A 22,269-nucleotide genomic window follows, 5' to 3' on the forward strand; every position below is an offset into this window, starting at 1 on the left:
CATTTTAGCCTAGAATTTTACATTGAACCCAAATTGGTGGGATGTCTATATACTGTGTACATGACCTAAATGGCCTAGGATCGAACACTAGCAACCACAAATCCTATCTCTTTTATTTATGAGTTAATTCCTATATGGCCCCCTACTTTGTGACCAGATTCCTTTATGGCCCCCTTTTTTTCGTAAATTCAAATATGGCCCCCTATTTTCAAGTAAATGTCATTACTACCCTTCTTAATTCTAAATTTAAAACATTTAAAAAGAGTTATTTCCACCTCACCCCTCTCTCTCTCTCCGCCTCATCTCTCTCTACAACTCACCCCTCTCTCTCTTTCCAACTCACCTCTCTCTCTCCAACTCACCCCTCTCTCTCTCCAACTCACCTTCATCTTCTCTGATTGAAGTCGCCGGCCGGAGATTTTTCCGGCTGTCGACTTCCCAAAAAAAAAAAAAAAAAATTCTCTTATATCTCTCTCTCTCTAAAAATCCGGCGAAGGGAAACCCCCTTCGCCGGATTTTTAGAGAGAGAAATGAGAGAATTTTTTTTTTTTGGGAAGTCGTCGGCCGGAAAAATCTCCGGCCGGCGACTTCAATCGGAGAAGATGAAGGTGAGTTGGAGAGAGAGAGAGGGGTGAGTTGGAGAGAGAGAGAGAGGTGAGTTGGAAAGAGAGGTGATGTGGAGAGAGAGAGTTGACATGGAGAGAGATGTGTGGTGGAAAGGAAATGAGGTGGAATTATAATTTTAATTTTGAAAAAAGATTTAAAGGAAGGGTAGTTAGCACAATTACATCAAAAAAGAGGGCCATATTTGAATTTACGAAAAAAATGAGGCCATAAAGGAAGCTGGTCACAAAGTAGGGGCCATATAGGAATTAACTCTTTATTTATTTATATTTCGCCTCTTTTTTTCTTCTTATAATCACATATACAATACTTAAGTTATCTGTCAAAAACAATTTAAGTTTTTATTGTTTGTCATTTTTTTGTTGAGCTTAATCATTTTGTTTATATAACACAAGCATGATTCTAATCTACTTAATTTTATATTTATTTTGTATTTAGTATGTTTTTTTCATTTTGTCTGTTTTTTTTCTAAGAATCATGTGTGCATTATTTAGGTTTTCATTTTGTTTATATAACGCGAACATGATTCTAATCTCATTAGTTCGATCTAAAATCAATTATTAATTGCACTTGTGTACAATATTTACTCTTTTAGTTTCATTTTGTGGACTTTTGTACTTGAATAATATATTTATTATATAAAACGCAAAGTTTTTTGCTGACTGGGACAAGGCGAAAGACAAATCCGGCCGTTCGTTGTATTTTTCCACAAATCTAAATCACTAGATCTATTACCTCCCAAAAAAAATGAAGATTTGTTAACCCACTCAATGAGAGAATGTCAACAACATGATAAATCTAGACCCTCAAAATCCCACCTCATCTTTTTAATCTACACCGTCGACGATGTTTGAATGACCATTTAAATATAACTCTCTCTCTCTCTCTCTCTCTCTCCATTTACTCTGTGATTCTCTGAAACGCCCAAACGGCCAAGCACCTTAAAACAGGGTTAAAGATAGAGATAAGGAGTTACACACAGAAAAGAAAATCAGATTTCCAAAACCATTCATTTCCTATTCTTCTTCTTTAATAAAGTGACAAATTTCTTCTTATTCATCATCTATCTGTGTTTTTTATCACGTTGTCTCTGTTTATTTTCTCAATTCATCGTGAGTTTTTGTTAGTAATTCCAGGGGTTTTCTCCTGTTGCAGATTGTATCATGACATGAACTAGATACTTCTGCTAAACGTTGCAAATCAGTTTGTTTCCTCATTTTTATTTCATTTATCAAGTTTCAAAGTTATAGTAATTGGATTAACTCACTGAATCACAGACCCCGGAATGTGATTTTGCTCGACTTGTTCACACCACTCTTGAATGAGAATCTCATGTCAATTAATCATGGTTCTAATAATATGTGTATACTAAGTGTTTGTTAAAATGTCTTTGTGGCACATAATTGGTATGTTAGAAAACATTTTTCTCTTTTAATTTTTTTTTTTCTTAATGTAAAATCATTCGTACCCAATGTGAGATTTAATGAATTTGAAATCCTTCTTGTTGTTAAAGGGTGTCCAACTTTTTTTTGTTTTAGTCATTGTAGGGCAGGATACAAGTACTAAATTGTTGATGATAGGTACATTTCTTCCATTTTCTTTCTTCCAGTCTCCTATACTATATCTTATTCAATCTGATCCATCATCTACCATATCTTTCTTTTAATTTTGATTTTCTTTTGCTCTTACTGCCACATTATTTTTGAGTTTTTATTTATCGCAAGATGCAAAATGCGAAATGCTACTTAGAATTTTTTTCAGAAAAGTTCTGACAAAGTTTTGTTTTGCTCGTGCATTTTCAATTGTTTCTCCAGTGCAATTATGTTATAGAGTTTCTTACTGACTTCCTTGTAGCCACCAAAAGTGTTGCAGTCGATATAAGTTCGTGACTGCAAGTAAGTTATATATTGGATAATTATGTTTGTATTATTCGTTAGTCTTGTTGATTTGACTTGTGACATGTTTTTTTCCATTTTAAATGCCATGTTGATGAGGATCGATCATGGAAACTGAGATGGAATTGACATTGGGTAATGGTCAAGGGTATCCCAGATAGCAGCAACCAAATGCATCCTGGTGAAAAGCAGGCTGTTATTGGAGTTTCTGTTGTTTTTGGTGGTCGATTGAAACATAACGAATTCAAGGATCCTCAATGTCCATAAGTTAGTTTCCGAGATTTCCACTTTAACTCTGAATTAGATCTGCAGATTAAACTAACACTTGTAGTTAAATGACCCATTTACATAGCTTTAGACTGGATTCATTACATTGCATAGCTCTTTTATTCAAATACGATGAAAAGACATCCGTTAGAGAATAAGGTTATTTGGCATTAATATGGTCCTCTGAATAAAATGGTTAATTTATGGTTGTTTCAAGGTGGAAAAAAGAAATGGTTAATTTATGGTTGTTTCAAGATGGAGAAGAGATGAAGACTAGCTATTTCATTTTTAACTCAAGTAAGCAAATCTTTTCTTCGCTGACATTTATGTTTTTTCCTTACAATTCCATGGATAACCATTTCCCATTTTTTATGATTACGTTGTGGATTTCAATCAAAGAAACAAAACCCATTTACTTGCTTTGGTTGAGAAGATTTTGAGTTTATAATATTATAAGTTGGGAAAGTTTCTCCTTCACATTTTAATCTTATTTTCATGTTTAAGACGATGATCAAAGTGGGTTGTTAACAGGTAACTCATAGGGGTGAAGAATTTTGAGATTTAGGAATTACAAAATCCCTAATTTATCATGTGAAAAATTGGAGTTTGATGATCTGGGTTGTTCATGGAGTAAAAGATTTTGTCTAAATAGCTGAAACTGGTACTGTAAGTTTTCTTGCAACTAGGTAAGAGATGGTTGTTGCGACGAGTCAAAAGAGCTCTAATCGGAAGAAAATGGCGAAACAGTTGAAAGAAAACGAGAAGACACACCCTTGCACCATTACAAAAATACGGACTAGTTGTAACTGCTTAAAACCGTTACAACAAGGGAAAAACCGTTACAAAAAGTGTAGTTGTAACGGCCTCGGGCCGTTACTATTTATATTTAGGCCGTTACAATAAGTGTTGTGGCAATAAAAAATGTAACGAGCAGAAGCCGTTACAACTAGTTTTATTGTAACGGTTGTCCTCTTTTAAGCCGTTATAACTGAGTGCGCGGGAATTGTTGGCGGGAGTCAATTTGTAACGACCTTGAGGGAGGACTAGCCGTTACAAATAAATAGTTGTAACGGCTTTGAGCCGTTGCAAATGTTTTTTTTTAAGAAAAAAAACTGCAGCAAAATGTGAAAACCAGCAGCACTATTTTGCTGCTTTTACTTGTTGCATTTCCCTGTTTCAAAACCATAAACATTCAACCCAACCACACAAAGCTTTAAACATTCAATCCAATCATAAATAACTTTAAACGTTCAACCGACCACACAAAACCTTTAAACATTCAACCCAAACACAATATAGAACTTAAGCTAAACAAGATGAAAATATATAGACAAGATGACTAAAACCAAATTGAATTAACTAGTAAACTACTTTATAATGTCAATATGTTTCACAAGATGTCGATAGTTGTTTATCTGAGTACAATATCATAAACTAAACTAATGGTTCAGTTCTCTAAATGCATTTCAACTACTTACGGAATAAAGATAACAAGTAGGTACTAGGTGATGATAGATTTCATACGCAATGAGAGTTCAAGCAAAATCTCTAATCGGTGTGGATCCATCATTGCGCAAAACGTTAAAAACCCTGCCAAAATGATGAATATAAACACATTAGCGCATTTAACATGACAGTAAGAATGGATCCAACCCAAAACCCATCCAAAAACAAAGGTGAATGTTCAGTACTTTTAGTTCTATAGCGAATTAGAACTCAAATTGATAATATAGACAGAGACTAACCAACAAAGATGGGAAATTTCAAACCTTTCAAGATATAATCTACAAATAACAAATACCCATATGAAAATAACCAGAATCAAACCCCTTAACCACATGCTAAACACCTAGTATCAAATCATATAAGTCCTAAGAAATCCACAAGGAAATCCTAATTATAGAGTTATATTTCATAAAATGCAAATACTGACACTAACAAACAAAGATATCAGTAGAGAATTCTTCAGAAACAACCAATTTAAGCACAAACCAGTAACCAAATTACAATATGAATACAGTTGGTTCTAGTGAGTGGGTAGTGTTAGTAGAGTGATGATGGGGTTAGAGAGCTAGACTTAGTAGTTTACATGCCAAATTCAGATGCAAATGGAATCTTGTTGACATCGGAATCACACAACCTAGACTTAGTAATTTACATGCCAAATTCAGATGGTCATCAAAACAAATTAAAAAAACAGTACACATATATGGGAAACCAGGAAGGAGAGACCAAACCTCCAAAAACATTGATCAAAAAGTTGCATGCTCCTTCAATAGTCACCGCTTCTGTAATACCAGAAAAGTTGTTTATAAAAGCTGGAGAAGCACGAGAGATCGACCTTTCGCCCCTTTTCCTTGGAACCCTAACTGCTAGAAGGAGATAAGAATTTCTCGTCAACTCCGAATTTCGCCTTCACGATTAGAACCCTCACTACGAGAAGATGAGAGAAGAAAGAGATCTTACCAGGATAGAACCCTAACTACGAGAGAGGAAGACCGAGATTTCACGTGAACTCTGGATTTCGCCTTCACGGTTAGAGAGAGAAGATGAAAGAGTTGAATGCTAAAATAAAATTGCTTATAATTTAGGTGTTTCACATTTATAACGGCCGTACGCAAGAGAGTCGTTATCATAGGCACTTCTTGTAACGGTCGTAGGCCGTTACAACTGTTTTGCCTCCAACGCCAACTCTGACGCCATTATTACGGTTTTTGTAACGGCGTTTAAAGCCGTTATAAAACACCAATTGTCAATTTTTTGGGTTAGTTGTAACGGCTTTAGTGGAGGGAGCCGTAATAAAAAGTTCTTGTTGTAACGGCATCCACGGGGTCCGTTACAATAAGTCGTTACAAAAACTCCGGATTTTTGTAGTGCATTCTGCTGCACGAGCAGGAAACCTAACCAATCTGGAGAAACTGCTATGGTTACATTGATGTGGTAGAGGAGATGCTTGAAATGTTATGATGCATTTCATTTGCTGCTAAGCAACGCGAAAGGGTAACTTTATAAACAAAATTACAAATCATTGTTTCCTCTTGTCATTTTGTTGTACAATTGAAGAATAACTGAAGGAGTCTAAGTAGCTTGGTCAATATGAAAGGAGTAAGAAAAAAACGAAAAACGCACATGGATGAGTGAGCTCCTCAACCATACATTCTTCCGTATGTCTTATGGTAGTATATCTTTAAGAGGAAAGACGTACTAAAATCAAGCCTCTGGTTTTGGATTTGGGTATGTGGTCTACCTATATTCTTATCCTATAATAAGCTTAAGATACATGTGACTTAGTCTTCGTAATTCTTCTATCGCGATAAACTATGTTTTAGTTTCATTTTTTTTTTAAGTTTAGTTCCAAACTATGTATTTTTCAGGAACATAACTGCATTAAATTTCTGAATTTTAGTGCAATATGGATCACTTTTGAGGTAAAATCAGAACTTATTTGATTATTTCAAACAACCATATATATATATTTGATTAGAAGAAAATATCTAAATGTTTTTTATCACTTACTTCTGACATGATTTTGTTGTAGAATACAGTTGCTGCAAGTATACCATTTTGTAAAGATTGACCGGTTGCCTACTTATACAAATGGGGAGCATCTTGTACGTAAAACCCTCCATTACTCAAATTTACTCCCTTTGATTTGTTTTTTCATTTCTCTGTGCATTGTAGTTAGGTGTTTGGTGGAATTTTTGTGCTTAACTTTTATGGTTAAATCTTCATGTGTGGTTGGGGTTGTTTGAAGTGTTTCAACTACTATGAGTATCAAAAGTAAAAGTGGCGATGAAATTATTCCTAAGCGTGATATAAGACATTGGTATCACCTTTTTACAAAAAATGTGAAATCTGGGAAGTTACGAATTGTAAGCTTGTTCGAAGGAATAATACTATGGTGTTATCTTGCCACCAAAACTGGAGAGCATATGCTTAATATGGTTGAAAATCTCCAATTGTAGCATCAAATTTTGTTCAATTAGAGATTTCCAAGGTAACCTCAATACATTGTAGAAGTTATTTACTTCATTTGCTGGACAAAAATGGTTTGAATTACTTCAATTTTGCCACAAATATTGGAGGTGTTTATCTGTCAAATATAAATAAAGTAGAATCAAATGAGCTTAAATCTTAGCAAGACTCAGCCCACGTTTTTCGTTGCAAAATAATAATTGTTATGTTTACTCACTTTCTGTGTAACATGTACAAATACGAAGGTAAACGACCCTCAAGTATGATATCATTCTATAGTGATTTTGTCAGGTCTTATAGTATTTCTCATAACCCATCATTGGGCAAGGAACGAAGGTACGAAAATGAAACATAGCTTACATCAGAAAGGAACTTCGCAAATTTTTGCATTTTTTCTACCTTCTTTGGTTGTCATACAAGAGAACTTTCATGTTTTTTTTTTATGAAAAACTTTCATGTATTTATGTTGAGATCAACCCTTCATTTTACTATCTTCTTTGTAGTTCTAACATTTAAATTTTCTAATTTTGTACTCCATATACTATGAATGTTTGAAGAATGTTGTGTTCAGAAAATGTTGCAAAAGTATTGAACTCAAAGAAGTTCAACATTTTAGTTACATATTATGTAGTTTTCGAAACCAAATATTATAGATGTAACCAATTCTAATTTTGGGATAAATTTGTACATATATTGACTTAACCAAATATCATAAATGTAGCTAATAGTTTTGTTTGTTAGAATTTTACTAATTCTCTCAAATATTTTGTTTGCAAGTTCGTTAGTCATAAGAGGAGATCCAGTGAGCATGGAAACAAAAGGTCATTTTGTACCAAGCGAAGGTTATTTATTCTGAAAACGAGAGGTCCACTACTATATAATGCAATCCGGAAAGGGGAGTGTCCATGCCGAAGGCACGGGTTATTCCTAGTATGAACTAAATTTCATGCATTTCCAATGTTTTTACATTGTGTGCAAACATGATCTTTCTATTCTTTTTCAAATAAAGCAAGACATGACAATCCCAAAAATAAAATGGCATTAATGCACAAGACCAGCTCGACGAAATGCTTGCAAACACCTTGCAGTGTCTTGCAAACACCTTACAGTGCCTTGCTACTCAATTGCAAAATATGTTTTGAATTGATTTGCATAAGCTATATGACTTGTTTTTTTCTTTGCAGAGTTGATTGTGTGTTGTATATATTCCTATTCATTTTGAATGTTACAAAAGGCGAGAATATTCAAGAAATTGAGGTTGAACCACAATAAATGAAGAAACTTAGCAGAAAAATAGTTGCTCAAGTGATTTCAAATGATAAATAATGTTGGTCTAAGTCGAAAAAATACGTTTGAATTTGTTTTTTGTTGTGAATATTTTGATAAATGAATGTGATATGGAAGGTGATTTCCCTTATGATAATTTGTTCTCATATATGTTAATTATTTAATATGCATTAGCTTGCAAACACCTTGCAGTCAGGGACGTTTCCATGTTAGGGCCAGGAGTGGCCATGGCCCCCCTGGCCCTTTATAATTGTCACTTATTGCTTTACTCAACTTTTGAGTTTTCTCCTTCATCAAAAAAAAACTTTTGAGTTTTCTTACCTTAAAACTAAGTGGGCCCCTCCTTAAACAACCAAACTCAATCTAAGCATACCATACCTAGTCAATACCCAGGCCAGGCAGGATCTAAACAACCTAATGCGTGAATTAGCTGACCTTGTCACCGCCCATAATTATTCAACTTTCCAAACTATTGCTAAATTCTTAACAAAAGAAAAATTATATCTAAATCCTTCACCCCCTAAATTTCAAATCAATCTATATAACTAAATTATTTTAATGTTTTAATAATTAATTGAATGAATCTCTCTATCTCTCTCCCTCTCCTCTGTATGTTTCTTTCTCTTTTGTAAATTTCAAATTACTGAATAATTATATATGTTTTTGTAGGTAGGTATTAATCTATTGTCAAAAAAAATCTCTTAAGTAGGTATAACGAATTAAATAGCTAGTGGAAGTAATCAAATTACTAATGACGATCTAAAAGTAGCTTCGAAAAAAGTTAGCCTTGTATTGTTAATCTAATTATTGTTCTTACTTTTTACTATTATGTGTAGCATTCTTGTGATATTTTGTTAATTTACAACCTAAAAAATATCTTACGGTCGATCACTTTCTTTTAAAGAAAAAATACGATCGATCCATTTTTCTCTCAGATTCTTTTGATTTTGTACATTAAAAAAGAAATTGTTCAGAAGTTTAGCATATAATCCGTCATAGATGATTTTAGAGATTTGAAAGAGCGACGGATTCCATTTTGATACATTAAAGAAAAAAACTATTAGGCGTAGTAGTCCCATGTTATTTTTTTTATTTCTGTTTAATCTTTATGACTTGATTGTTATTTTTATGTGTAATTTTGAATAAAAGTGTTATATAAAATTTTCACACTAGTTTATGACTAGAATGGTTCAGGCCGTTCGGCCCCCTCCTAACAAAAGTTCTGGTTCCGTCCCTGCTTGCAGTGTCTTGCAAACTGTAGGGTTTTGTACGTTTCTAAAACTACATATCATCTAACTAATGTTGTAAATGGAATCTCAATCATCATATGATTAACACTAGTTATCCAGGATCACATGCAAGAACTAATAATGAACTAGAAACATAAAGAGAATACCAGGATTCGCTTTCTTCGAATTAGATTCCAACTCCTTTATCCTGAAGATGAGAGCTTCATATGTAGCTCATCTACTTGAGACACCTGAGTAAATAACTTGATCTCCCTTGTTTGTATGTCATCTAGGACTCCATTGAAGGTTGATAAGAAGAACCATTCTTCTTTTGACTCCATAGATAGATTGAGATTTTTTTCTCTAAAATCCCCTCTTTCCACTTAGCTGTATATTGTGAAAGGGAAGCTGTTTTCTCTTGAGAAAAATCCAACCCATTTTCTGAACTCTAATGAACCTTATACAAAGAACCCTAATAGGAGTCTCACTCAAATTAGATTTCAATAAGAGTCCCAAAAAAGGTAAACTGTCAGAACTCCTTCTGACCCGAATTAGGGTTTCCACCCTAATATGGTATGGTCGGCCACTTAAGCCCATTATGGGCTTACCCTGGCCGACCCACCCACCTTATATGGTCAGGACACCCTATAAGTGTGTTTTACCACTTTTCGGACTTCTCTTTCGAGCCCGATTCTTTCTATCTTTTTGGCACTATCCGACTGGATCTTATCCATCTATACGCAAGTTCCCACGAGTCAACTTTCTCCGATCAAGTTACCACTCTTTGGTGTAACCCGTTGTAGGATCCGGTCTATGTTAGCCGCGGATTACCGAAGTAACCCGACGATCGTAAGCGGCTTCTGGATCAACATTACGACCCCTAATTGGACCAGACTAGATGATCTTCCGGATAAAGTCATCGTCATCCTAACTGACAAATTGTATGCATTGTCTTGGTCGAAGGACACTCCTTCGGAAGGACATCTCCTTCAGATCGAAGGACTATATCCTTCAATATACATTAGCTTGCAAACACCTTGCAGTGCCTGGAAAATACCTTACACTGCCTTGCAACTCAGTTGTAGTGTCTTGCAAACACTTTGTACTGCCTTGCAAATCAGTTGCAGTGCCTTCCAAACACCTTGCAATGCCTTGCACTGCCTTGCAAATACCGTGCAGAGTCTTGCAATGGCCTTGCAGTGCCTTGCAAATGAAGGGAATGTCCTTCGACCAGAGTGGCAATGCGAAAAATTTATCGATTAGGATAATTGGTGAAGAAGATCATCAAAGTCCAGACAATTTAGGGATCGTAATGTTAGCTAGAAACCAACTACCATCGTCGAATCATGGGGTGATTCGCAGCTGACTTCGTCTGGATCCTACATCGGGTTCAAGACATCCTAATTCCTAATATAAAGGCTAAAAGGAGTGGTATTATTACATTCCTGATTAGAAGTCCAATGCTGCATCAAACTTTTCACTTGAGTGGTTATATTCTCCATGGAAGCCTCTTTATCGTTACCTTTCTCCATTCTCCATTACTCTATTGTTCCGCTCTAACCAAGAAGCCCCTACAATGGCAGGAGGGACGCCCTATGAATTTAAAATTGTTTCCTTATATTTCTAGTAAAACAAAGGTTATTTTCGACCTTGAAAAAGAGAGTGTATTTAAAATTGTCATTCAAGAATATTTTAAAAATTTATTTGGGGCATACAAAGTTAAAAGGAGTGCTCAAACTTCTGAAATATAGAAAAACCTATATAGATACCTATTATAAAGAAGAAGGTAGTTAGAATAGCTTAACAAAAAAGTGTTACTTTTATTTCATAACTTAACATGATGAAAAGATCTAACACTCACCCCTCTTATTACAAGCAACTAACTCCTTATTTCCTACATTTCTGTCTCTTTTCTTTATTACATATATTATTGATTCTACTAACTAACTCCATAGTTTAGTTGTCATCTAGGAAGAAGACTGAGGGTTTCTGGGAGGTAAAAGGATAGTTTGTTCCTCTCTGTTGTATTTGAGACTTTGGGCCTCTTGGCTAGAGATTTGGTAGGAATTTGTGAGAACTTGTATAGGCATTGCTTTCAAAGCTGAAGTTTTTCCTACTAGAGGGCTCTTCATTGGGTTGCTTGAGGTCTTGAATGAAACATACTCAACACCTTCGTTCCCTGCCCTAATTGTTGACACAAAGTACTGAGGAACGACAAACATGTCTCCTTGATTAACTCTGTTGTCAAGCACTCTCTGGCCGTTGCTACCAACAACTTGTACATGAGCTTCACCACGAGTGATGTAAACAATACTGTGTGCGTTCATTGACCAGTGAGGTGCATGCATTGCGTTCTGCATATAAAACATTTAATGTTAGGGTTTGTTAAATAAGGGCATTTTCTTAGGAAATACAATTCTTTCTCTGAGATAATCACACATCACGTAGGTAGTGTCTGTAGTCTAGGCTATGAGTGTCAACTCAAAATTAGTAAGCACCGATGCAAGCAAAAGCTTGTACCCATTGGCCTATAATTTGGTGGTAAAAGAGTCGACAATAGCAGTAACTACTATGGCTTGGGTCGTTACACTCTTTCTTTTCTCTCTTTTTCTCTCGCACATATATGTATATATTACCGGATAGAGGTTGGCTTTTTCAGCACTCATGCCCATGGAGTTGAGGATGGGAAGCTTCTGGTTGTTAACAATGTTGATTCTTCCAGCTTGTTTGGAGTAAACATCAGCTTCTCTAGGGTTGTCTAAGTACTCTCTTATTTTCATGTTGCAGTAAGTTTCCTCCAGACCATTTGCTTGTCGACTCTGTCCATATTCCTGTTCTTCTTCTCTAGATTCAGGCCTAATAGTGGTTAGTCCTTGCTCTCCTTTTACTCTAACAATCAAACCCCTTGGATCTTCCTGTTGCATTCTTTTAACTACATTCAAAGGAATGTTGAATGCTTGAGCCATCAACTCCTTGTCGAATGATCGGAAAATGTTCTGGAATGTTTCTCTTTGTTGTTGGCTTTCTCGGAGACTCTGGACCGGTCGTTGTTGTTGATGTTGTTGTTGATGGGATTGCCCTCCGGCAAGGTAGAATGACTGCAGCAATGAATAGGATTGTGTGATTAGAACCATTCGTTCATTCACGCATACATGCAAATATGATTTTGTACTAAGAATGTTATATAAACAGCAACTGTAAAAAATGGTACCTTTAGTTTCTGCCCGAGTTGGTTCGCGTTGTTGTTAAGATCAGTGACATAAACGGCGATTAAGTCTTCGTTTCCGTCATTATGACACCAATGAGCAACACCAGCTGGAATTGCAACAATGTCTCCTTGACGAATCCTGTGTACCTTTTGGTGTTGATCAATCTGTTCTCCTCGTTGCCCGCGTGATGGGCTTGTACGCGAACGAGATTGTTGACCAGAATGATACGACTCAGGGCAGCCCGGGTTCGACAACCCTACCAGTCCTTGACCTGTTACCGCAAAAAATTAACCACAAACTCACATTATATATGTTACTATGTATCTCAACTCAACAAAACATGTTGCCAATGTTGCTACATGAACAAGTACATGGCCACTGGGCCTGGGTCAGGCAATAACCAAGCTCAGGCATTAACTCAACAAGGCCTTGTTTGCTTGATCGGACTGAACTTTGGTCTACAATAATAATGAAACACAAATAGGATATGCAATTGCAAACCTTGTTGTATGTAAACAAGGAGTGGAGAAGGAGAGAAGTTAGGAAGTGAGAGAGAATTTGGTTCAATGACATTCCTATAGGCAGCAACACCAGCACACTGGAACTGCTCCTCAAACTCGTTCCATAGCTCGGTCTCACCTCCCTCAGACCTAATAAGCTGACTCGGTCGACTCGCAGATAAGCGTTGAATACGACATTGTCGTGCTTCCTGCAGATGTGTCTGTTGGGACTGCTCCCTTGAAAGCTGAGCCCCGACAAGTGAGGTGGTGAGAAAGATAGCTAGTATTATGAAAGTTATAGGTTTGGCCATGGCTTCTATATATAAGTACTCACACTAAAAGAGAAAGAAACAACTTAGTACTGAATTTTAATGGGCCTCTAGAGGCCTATATTTATAGTGTGGGGGATTTGAAATCTTGTGGGTGAAAAAGTGTAAATAGGTGGGTGGGTGTGTGTGTGGCGCCTGGGTTGGGTTCATTTGCATGAACTATGAGGGGTTGGTTTGTCGTGATATTAACCAACTTATGACACATTTCACTTACAGCATCTTTCATTGTGGGTAAAGTTTAAATTACTCAACTACCTTTACTTCTTTTACACACAAAAAACAGGGAAATGCTAAATGTACAAAGAATCTTTGACAAGATTTTTGACAAAATGCTGTTGGTGGAGAAGATTTGAAAGATATATGAAGTATATTCTTATTTCCTTCATAGTCTTAGATTTGAGTATAACAATTTAGGCAAGATATGATATCTATATTGTGTTGCTTAAATTAGTTGCCTGTATTGATCTATAAAACTCATGTAACCTCACCTCCAAACTTCTACGAATGAGAAATACGAGCTCTCTTCTTCTCCCGTGGAGTAGGCTTAGCCGAACCACGTAAATCATTATCTCATTATCTATATTTTTTCTTCTTTATGGTATTCAGAGCTACGTCAGATCCACTCCGATTTTGCGAACAAGAGAAGCTTCAATTCGAATCTGTTCAAATCCTTCCTGACTTTCTGAAATTTGAGTCAATCTTCCTTCATCTCCTTATTCATAAGCACTATTTGTTGGTGAAGAAACAACATCTTCAGAATATTTTTTATTGTTGGTGAAGAAACAACATCTTCATAATTATTTCTGAAGAAAATTATATGCACAGCATCCTGAATCTTCTTGATTGGAAGAATTAATTTTTCTCTTAAAACTGAGAAGGGAGATCGTTTCTTTTGTTTGGGGAAGAAGATAGGGCTGCGTCTCGTTGGATATTTTTTTCTCTTATACTTTGTTAAGAGTGATTTGGTATTACTCATCTCAAGATAAGTCCTTAATCCCTTCAGCTTTCTTAGATTTTATACTGGTTCCTTTTTTTTTTTTCTTATTGTGTGTTCTAATGGCGGAAATGGATTACAATACTAGTTTAAAGTTATCTTCTGTTCCTCTAGATGGCCTTAATTATGTTCGTTGGTCAAGAGCTGTTATGCTAGCTCTTGGTGGAAAAAGGAAAACTAGTTTCATTGATAGTAATGCTAAATGTCTTGATCTAGCGGATCCTAAGTATGACGATTGGATTGCTAATGACCAACTTGTTAGATCATGGCTTTTAAACTCAATGGTACCGGATATTAGTGAAATATTTTCATTTTCTGAATCTGCAAAGGATCTATGGAAATCTGTGGCGGACTTATATGGACATCAAAATAATGCTGCACGTATTTTTGAACTTAAATGTGAAATTTCCAAAGTAGAGCAGGGTGAAAAATCGTTTACCGAACATCTCGGCACACTAAAGCGAATGTGGGATGAACTTGAGTTATATAGACCACATACAACTGATGCTAAGGTTCTTTTACAAAGGGCAGAGGAAGATAAGATTTTTACACTTCTTAGTAGTCTCAAGCCAGAACATGATTCCTTAAAAAGCAATATCCTTATGAGTTCCACTTTGCCCACATTATCCAATGTTCGTGCTACTATTCAACGTGAAGAAACTCGAAAGAAGGCTATGAATCTTAAGAATGTTTCTGATATACCTGAATCGAGTGCTCTCATGGTTGAGAAGGAAGAAAAGGGAAAATATTTTAGTGGTGGAAGAGGAAAAAATTATAAAAATAAAGGACGACGTGAAATATATCATTGTGACCATTGTGGTAAAAGTGGGCACACAAAGCATCGATGTTGGGAATTGCATCCTCACCTCAAATCTAATTTTGAGAAAGGTAAAATTGATCGTGCAGCAGTTGCTGATACTTCGATTACATTGAATCAATTAAGTCAATTACTTCAGCAAATGGGTAAGACCGAGCGTGCAAATATTGCTGATACATCTACTATTAATCAAATAAGTCGCTTTATGCATTCTCCAAAGTCTAATCATATGGATGCAGCAACGAGGATCTTGCAGTATCTAAAAGGATCACCAGGAAGAGGAATATTGATGCGCAAGAATGATGATGATTCTGGACATTCCATTTCAGCCTACTCTGATGCTGATTGGGCTGGTTGTCCGGTTGATCGAAAATCAACAACAGGTTATTGCACTTTTGTTGGAGGTAATATGGTTACATGGAAGAGTAAAAAACAAAATGTCGTTGCTCGATCTAGTGCAGAAGCAGAATATCGTGCCATGGCATCAACTACTTCCGAGATTATATGGCTTAGAGCCTTGTTAGAAGAACTAGGTTTTGCTTCATCTCAACCCACCAAGATGTTTTGTGATAACCAAGCTGCTATGCATATTGCCTCGAACCCGGTATTCCACGAAAGAACGAAGCGCATTGAAGTGGACTGCCACTTTGTCCGAGACCACATAAAGGCTAACAATATATGCACTCCCTTTGTTCGTACTGATCAACAACTAGCAGATATTTTCACAAGGCCAGCGCTTTGGGGAAAGCTAAAAAGTTTCCGGGGTGTGAAGACTTGGTCAAAAATTGGTCAAATTTGTTTGACAATTTTATTTAGGGGAAAGCAAAATAGCTTCTCCACCTCACCTCTCTCTCTCTCCACCTCACTTCTCTCTCTCCACCTCACCTCTATCTTCTCCGATTAGGTCGCCGGCCGGAAAATTTTCCGGCCGGCGACCATTAAAAAAAAAAAAAAATATTTCACTCTCTCTCTCTCTCTCTCTAGAAACTCCGGCGAAGGGAAACCCCTTCGCCGGAGTTCCGGTCTGTTGAAGAACAGACCAGTTCCGGTCTGTTCTTCAACAGACCGGGACTCCGGCGAAGGGAAACCCCTTCGCCGGAGTTTAGAGAGAGAGAGAGAGTGAAAAATTTATTTATTATTTTTTTTTTAATGGTCGCCGGCCGGAAAATTTTCCGGCCGGCGACCAAATCGGAGAAGACAAAGAGGTGAGGTGGAGAGAGAGTGAGGTGAGGTGGAGATAGAGTGAGGTGAGGTGGAGATAGATTGAAGTGAGGTGGAGTGTTTTTTTTTTATTTCCCCTTAAAATTTATTTCCCCGGAAAATCTCTAAAATTATACATATTCCCTTTAAAATTTTACACCCCGGAAACTATTTAGCTTTCCCCAAAGCGCTGGCCTTTCACAAAAGGATTGCCGGCTAAAAAGTTTCAAGAGATTTTATTCAAGTTGGGCTCTATTGACATCTTCGCACCAACTTGAGGGGGAGTGTTGGTGGAGAAGATTTGAAAGATATATGAAGTATATTCTTATTTCCTTCATAGTCTTAGATTTGAGTATAACAATTTAGGCAAGATATGATATCTATATTGTGTTGCTTAAATTAGTTGCCTGTATTGATCTATAAAACTCATGTAACCTCACCTCCAAACTTCTACGAATGAGAAATACGAGCTCTCTTCTTCTCCAGTTGAGTAGGCTTAGCCGAACCACGTAAATCATTATCTCATTATCTATATTTTTTCTTCTTTAAATGTTAAGTGAACGGTCCCGATCAAACTCAACTACCTTGGCTCGAGATGGAGATTTGATGAAGCACTGTATTTGTCAGGACTCATAACCGTGGATGTTGGGTTCCCAGAACAATGATAGTTTGCTGAAGGTGAAGATGGTTGATTGGTTGAGATGGAGAATATTGGAGAATAGACCACGGGAATTGTTAGTTGATCGAATGTGGTTTTTAATAACTTCAGTACTAATCAGGGTTTTTGGGTTGTCGTTGATGAGTAGCCTTAACAAAATTTACCCTAATTAGCTTGGAATTGTTAGTATTTTAATTTTACATGTTTTTAATTTTCTTATTTTATTTAGTAAAATGTTTCAAACTTTAATAAAAGAAGAGGTGGCAATGGTGGTCGGAATGGTGTTGGTAGGAAGTTGTGGTGGTGAAGGAGACAAACATATTTTCTTCCAGTAACAAAAAGGTTGCTCTAACAAATGTAGTATTTGCTCCCAGTAATAGTGAGTTCCAGAAACATTAAATTTTAACAAACCTAGTGTGAACAATCTTCTTACAAAACATATTTTGCTCAACTAAAAATTAAATTTTCTCTAAAAATAAACAAATTCTAGTCACAATGGAACTTCTTTGACAAAAGTAAATTGATACACCTCAAATGAGTAATCTTCTTAAATAACATTTTTACTTCTTGATATTTATTTCTTTTGGGCGCCATCAGTTCATTTGTGACACGAGCCATAGATCATTGGACTCTTTTCCATATCCCCAGATCATTTAGCGAAGAAGAAAAATATTAGTGTGTTTGATTCTCCCAAAACATAATCCTTTATGGCAAAGAGGTTTAGAGATATCGCTCCAAGAAATCCAATGCATTTTCTTTTTAGAACTAATGTCACTCTATCTAATTAGTTTGTTTATCTCATCCGCAACTCTATTAGAGCAAACCTAATGTGAAAGTTGGCTCCTAAAATTCAAATTTTGGAGCCAAGTCTCAAATATAGCCTCTGAGGCAACGGCTATATTGGGGTGAATCCTCTAAAAAAGAAGATCCGCCTCACTTTACTTTATTCTTTATTTTATTTTTTTAAATCAATTTTTTTAATTTTTTTATTTGTTTAAATATCATTTTATGTTCTTATCTAAAGTTTTTATTTTTATTTTTGTAAAAGTTATGTCTCTCTCGAAAATTATATCAAATTTTAAATTGAAAACTAATAATTTATAGTTTTTTTGTTGAAGAACTAATAATTTATGGTTGAAAAATTGAATTAAATTCCTAGGGTTTAGGGTTTAGGCACACGTACATCACACACGTTTATGTTTGATTTCAGAACCCTTGATTTAGGAGTCTGACATTGGAATAGTAAAATTCAGGGGCTCCCAATTCGAGAGCAAAACCCCTACATAGGCTTGCTCTTAGGAAGTAAAGATACCATGCCGAATTAAAACTATATGCAACTTTTAGTTAGACAAAGACATTTTCATGGTGCTAGCTTTTTAGGAGACAGGAAATTGGACCGAAGGCACAATTTTATAGTTTTTTTGTTAACAAGACAAATTAACATTTTGTTCATCTAGTCACCATAGAAAGTTTAGAAATGCACTTGAAGGACAATTTTAAAAGTATTTTTTTTTTTTCAATATCAAAAATAACTCTTTAACCCAAAATTTCAGAAAAAACTAGCACTGAAAGTTTGAACTCTCCTTCCACCCGTAGTTCAGAGAGAGAGAGCGAAGATTGCTTCGATTTTTTGCTACCAAATCTTCAATCTATTTTAGGTTTAGGTGTTTAAATCTCTTTATTGGTTGTTTAAAGTTGAATTTTTAGGGTTTTCAACTAGTTTTTTTAATAAAATTCTAGAAAGATAAAATTTTAATTTGTATTGATAAATAATGATGGAAGCAAAACATTCTACTGTTTCAAGGTATAATTTTACCTTTTGATTTACTTATTTTCATTGTTTTAACAATTCTATACATATAAAAGTAATTTGAACTTCTAATTATTTTGTGGTAGCTGGACAAAATGCTGGTGGCTACAACTATCGCAAAGCAATGCAGACTCATTGCAAAGTACCGCAAACTTGTTGCAAGCATCCCAAAACGCTCAAACTCATTGCAAAGCAGTGCACACTCATTTCAAAGCAATGCAAACTCATTGCGAAACACTGCAAACCTGTGGCAAGCTCATGATTAAGTATGAATATCAAGATTTTGGAAGAAACATCAAAGTTGCATATTTTTTATTTTATCTTTCGGTCATCTTCGACATCTAATGAAAAAGATTTAAAGAAATATGTGAATATGTTGTGATTATTTTTCAAAAAAATATTTGCAACAGAGTTGCAAAGCTCTGCAAGCCAGATTGTAAAGCTCCAGATTGCTGAGTAGTGCAAACTATTGCGTTTTGGCTAATAAGGTCAGTTTCGTCTTTTCTGTTAGATAATTTAAAAAAAATGTCACAGGGAGCAAAAGCCTATAAAAACTTAATAAATCTTTTTTAACTGGAGTCCGAATTTTTGAGGGAGTTTTGGCCAAATTTCCCTTTTATGATTTAAATAAGTGATACAGAGAATCATATATAAAGAAGAAGATAATTAACATAGCTAGCCAAGAAAAGTGGCACTTTTATTTCATAACTTGATATGATGAAAAGATCTAACTCTTACACCTCTTATTACACTCCTTATTTCCTCCATAGTAGAGGCTTTCTATCTCCTCTTTTTTACATATACCTTGGATACTACCGGCTAACTCCATAGCTTAGTCATCTAGGAAGAAGATCGAGTGCTACGAGGAGGTAAAAGGATAGTTTGTTCCTCTCTGTTGTATTTGAGACTTTGGGCTTCTTGGCTAGAGATCTGGTAGGAATTTGTGAGAACTTGGATAGGCATTGCTTTCAAAGCTGAAGTTTTTCCTACTAGAGGGCTCTTCATTGGGTTGCTTGAGGTCTTGAATGCTACATACTCACAACCTTCATTTCCTGCCCTAATTGTTGACACAAAGTACTGTGGAACGACGAACATGTCTCCTTGATTAACTCTGTTGTCAAGCACTCTCTGACCATTGCTACCAACAACTTGTACATGAGCTTCACCACGAGTAACGTAAACAATACTGTGTGCGTTCATTGACCAGTGAGGTGCGTGCATTGCGTTCTGCATTTAAAAAATATAATATTAGGGTTTGTTAAATGGGAGCATTTTCCCTCAGATAATTCCATATCACATAGGGAGCTTCTCGAGTTTAGGCTATGGGTGTCAACTCAAACTTAGTAAGTGTAGATGCTTTTTAGTAACTGCTATGGCTTGGGTCGTTACGTAAACACTCTCTGTTCTATCTCTCTCTCAGTATAAATATACATTACCGGGTAGAGGTTGGCTTTTTCAGCACTCATGCCCATGGAGTTGAGGATGGGAAGCTTCTGGTTGTTAACAATGTTGATTCTTCCAGCTTGTCTAGAGTAAACATCAGCTTCTCTAGGGTTGTCCAAGTACTCTCTGATTTTCATGTTGCAGTAAGTTTCCTCTAGGCCATTTGCTTGTCGACCCCGTCCATATTCTTCTTCTCTAGATTCAGGTCTAATAGTTGATAGTCCTTGGTCTCCCTTTACCCTAACAATCAAACCCCTTGGATCTTCCTGTTGCATTCTTCTAACTACATTCAAAGGAATGTTAAATGCCTGAGCCATCAACTCCTCGTCAAATGATCGGAAAATGTTCTGGAATGTTTCTCTTTGTTGTTGGCTTTCTCTCGGACTCCGCAGTGAGCGTTGTTGTTGTTGTTGGGATTGCCCTCCGGCAAGGTAGAATGACTGCAGTAATAGAGTAGAATTGTTCCGTTAGACCATCTATTCACGCATGCATACATGCATGCAAATACGATTTTGTTTTACGAAGGTTATATACGATTTTGTTTTACGAAGGTTATATAAGTAGCAAAGGTAAAAAAGTGTTATGTACCCTTAGTTTCTGTTCGAGTTGGTTGGCGTTGTTGTTAAGATCAGTGACATAAACAGCGACTAGGTCTTCGTTTCCATCATTATGACACCAATGAGCAACACCAGCTGGAATTGCAACAATGTCTCCTTGACGAATCCTGTGTACCTTCTGGTGTTGATCAGTCTGTTCCCCTCGTTGTCCTCGTGATGGGCTTGTACGCGGACGAGATTGTTGACCAGAATGGTATGACTCGGGGCACCCTGGGTTGGACAACCCTACCAATCCTTGTCCTGTTACAAAAAAATTAACCAGAAACTCACATTATATATTTTACTATTTATCAACTCAACAAATATGTTGCAAATTTTGCTGCATGCACAAGTACATGGGCTGTGGACCTGGCCCAGATAGTAACCAAGCTCAGGCCCAAAATAGCTTGGCCTATATGAAGGCCTTGTTTCATTGTTTGCTTGATCGGACTGAACTTTGGTCTACAATAAGGAAACAAAAATAGGATATGCAATTGCAGACCTTGTTGGATGTAAACAAGGATTGGAGAAGGAGAGAAGTTGGGAAGTGAGAGGGAGTTTGGTTCAATGACATTCCTATATGCAGCAACACCGGCACATTGGAACTGTTCCTCGAACTCGTTCCACAACTCAGTCTCGCCTCCCTCGGACCGGATATGTTGATTTGGCCGGCTAGCAGATAAGCGTTGAATACGGCATTGTCGTGCTTCCTGCAGACGTGTCTGCTGAGACTGCTCTCTTGAAAGTTGGGCCCCGACAAGCGAGGCAGTGAGAAAGATGGCTAGTATTATCAAAGGAATAGGTTTGGCCATGGCTCCTATGGTCACTACTAGCTAGTAGATAGAGTAAGTACTCACTCAATAGAGAAAGAAAGAGATGACAACTTAGTAATGAATAGAGATGGGCCTATGAAGGGCCATATTTATAGTGTAAAGGATTTGAAATCTTGTGGGTGAAAAAGGGGGAATGGATTTGGTGTGTGTGGCGCCTGGTTTGGGTTTATTTGCATGAACCCTGAGGAGTGGATTTTGTCTTGATATTAACCAACTTATGACACATTTCTGTTGGTATCTTCCTCTGTAAATGAAGTTCAATTACTCAACCACCTACCTTCTGTGACACTAACACTTGTATACAAACTTCATTTCAGAAATCATGGTGGATTCTTCTACTTTTAGAGTATTCGATCTTTCCTCTACGTATAAAATACGTATTTCATTTGATGTATTTGTATGAGTGTGCACACGAGGACTCTAAATAATATAGAGACTCACTTCGACTTAGGTTAACGGATCCCAAATGCCGTTGACTTCGGCCCGAGTGGCTACCTAAGTGAGAAGCGAGCCCACTGTACAGGACTCCAACACTGTTGACTTGGGCCCGTGTGACCCAAGTGAGCCCACAGTACAAGGCTCGAACGCCTTTTACTTGGGCCC

General features: G+C 36.5%; 3 protein-coding genes across 3 annotated transcripts; 1 reads left to right on the top strand and 2 right to left on the bottom strand.

Moving 5' to 3' along the window:
- Positions 1–11,077: 11,077 nt before the first annotated feature.
- LOC147555277 (11S globulin seed storage protein 2-like) lies at positions 11,078–21,727 on the bottom strand. The gene is made up of 5 exons (XM_086662711.1): positions 21,664–21,727; positions 12,988–13,321; positions 12,489–12,757; positions 11,914–12,375; positions 11,078–11,631 (listed from the first exon to the last, which is right to left on the bottom strand). The coding sequence occupies exons 2-5, from the start codon at positions 13,295–13,297 to the stop codon at positions 11,245–11,247; spliced, it is 1,428 nt and encodes a 475-aa protein (XP_086518837.1). The 5' UTR covers positions 13,298–13,321; positions 21,664–21,727; the 3' UTR covers positions 11,078–11,244.
- LOC147555278 (uncharacterized) lies at positions 14,368–19,060 on the top strand. Its single transcript, XM_086657610.1, has 2 exons — positions 14,368–15,730; positions 18,881–19,060. Exons 1-2 carry the CDS (start codon positions 14,372–14,374, stop codon positions 19,058–19,060), a joined length of 1,539 nt encoding a protein of 512 aa, XP_086513736.1. The 5' UTR covers positions 14,368–14,371.
- LOC147555279 (11S globulin seed storage protein 2-like) lies at positions 19,467–21,890 on the bottom strand. Its single transcript, XM_086662714.1, has 4 exons — positions 21,336–21,890; positions 20,826–21,094; positions 20,231–20,677; positions 19,467–20,021 (listed from the first exon to the last, which is right to left on the bottom strand). Exons 1-4 carry the CDS (start codon positions 21,643–21,645, stop codon positions 19,635–19,637), a joined length of 1,413 nt encoding a protein of 470 aa, XP_086518840.1. The 5' UTR covers positions 21,646–21,890; the 3' UTR covers positions 19,467–19,634.
- Positions 21,891–22,269: the final 379 nt, after the last annotated feature.

The sequence above is a fragment of the Eschscholzia californica genome, unplaced genomic scaffold (assembly GCF_041429995.1).
Source record: "Eschscholzia californica isolate CP2 unplaced genomic scaffold, dmEscCali1.0.p SCAF_2, whole genome shotgun sequence".
Lineage (NCBI taxonomy): Eukaryota > Viridiplantae > Streptophyta > Magnoliopsida > Ranunculales > Papaveraceae > Eschscholzia > Eschscholzia californica.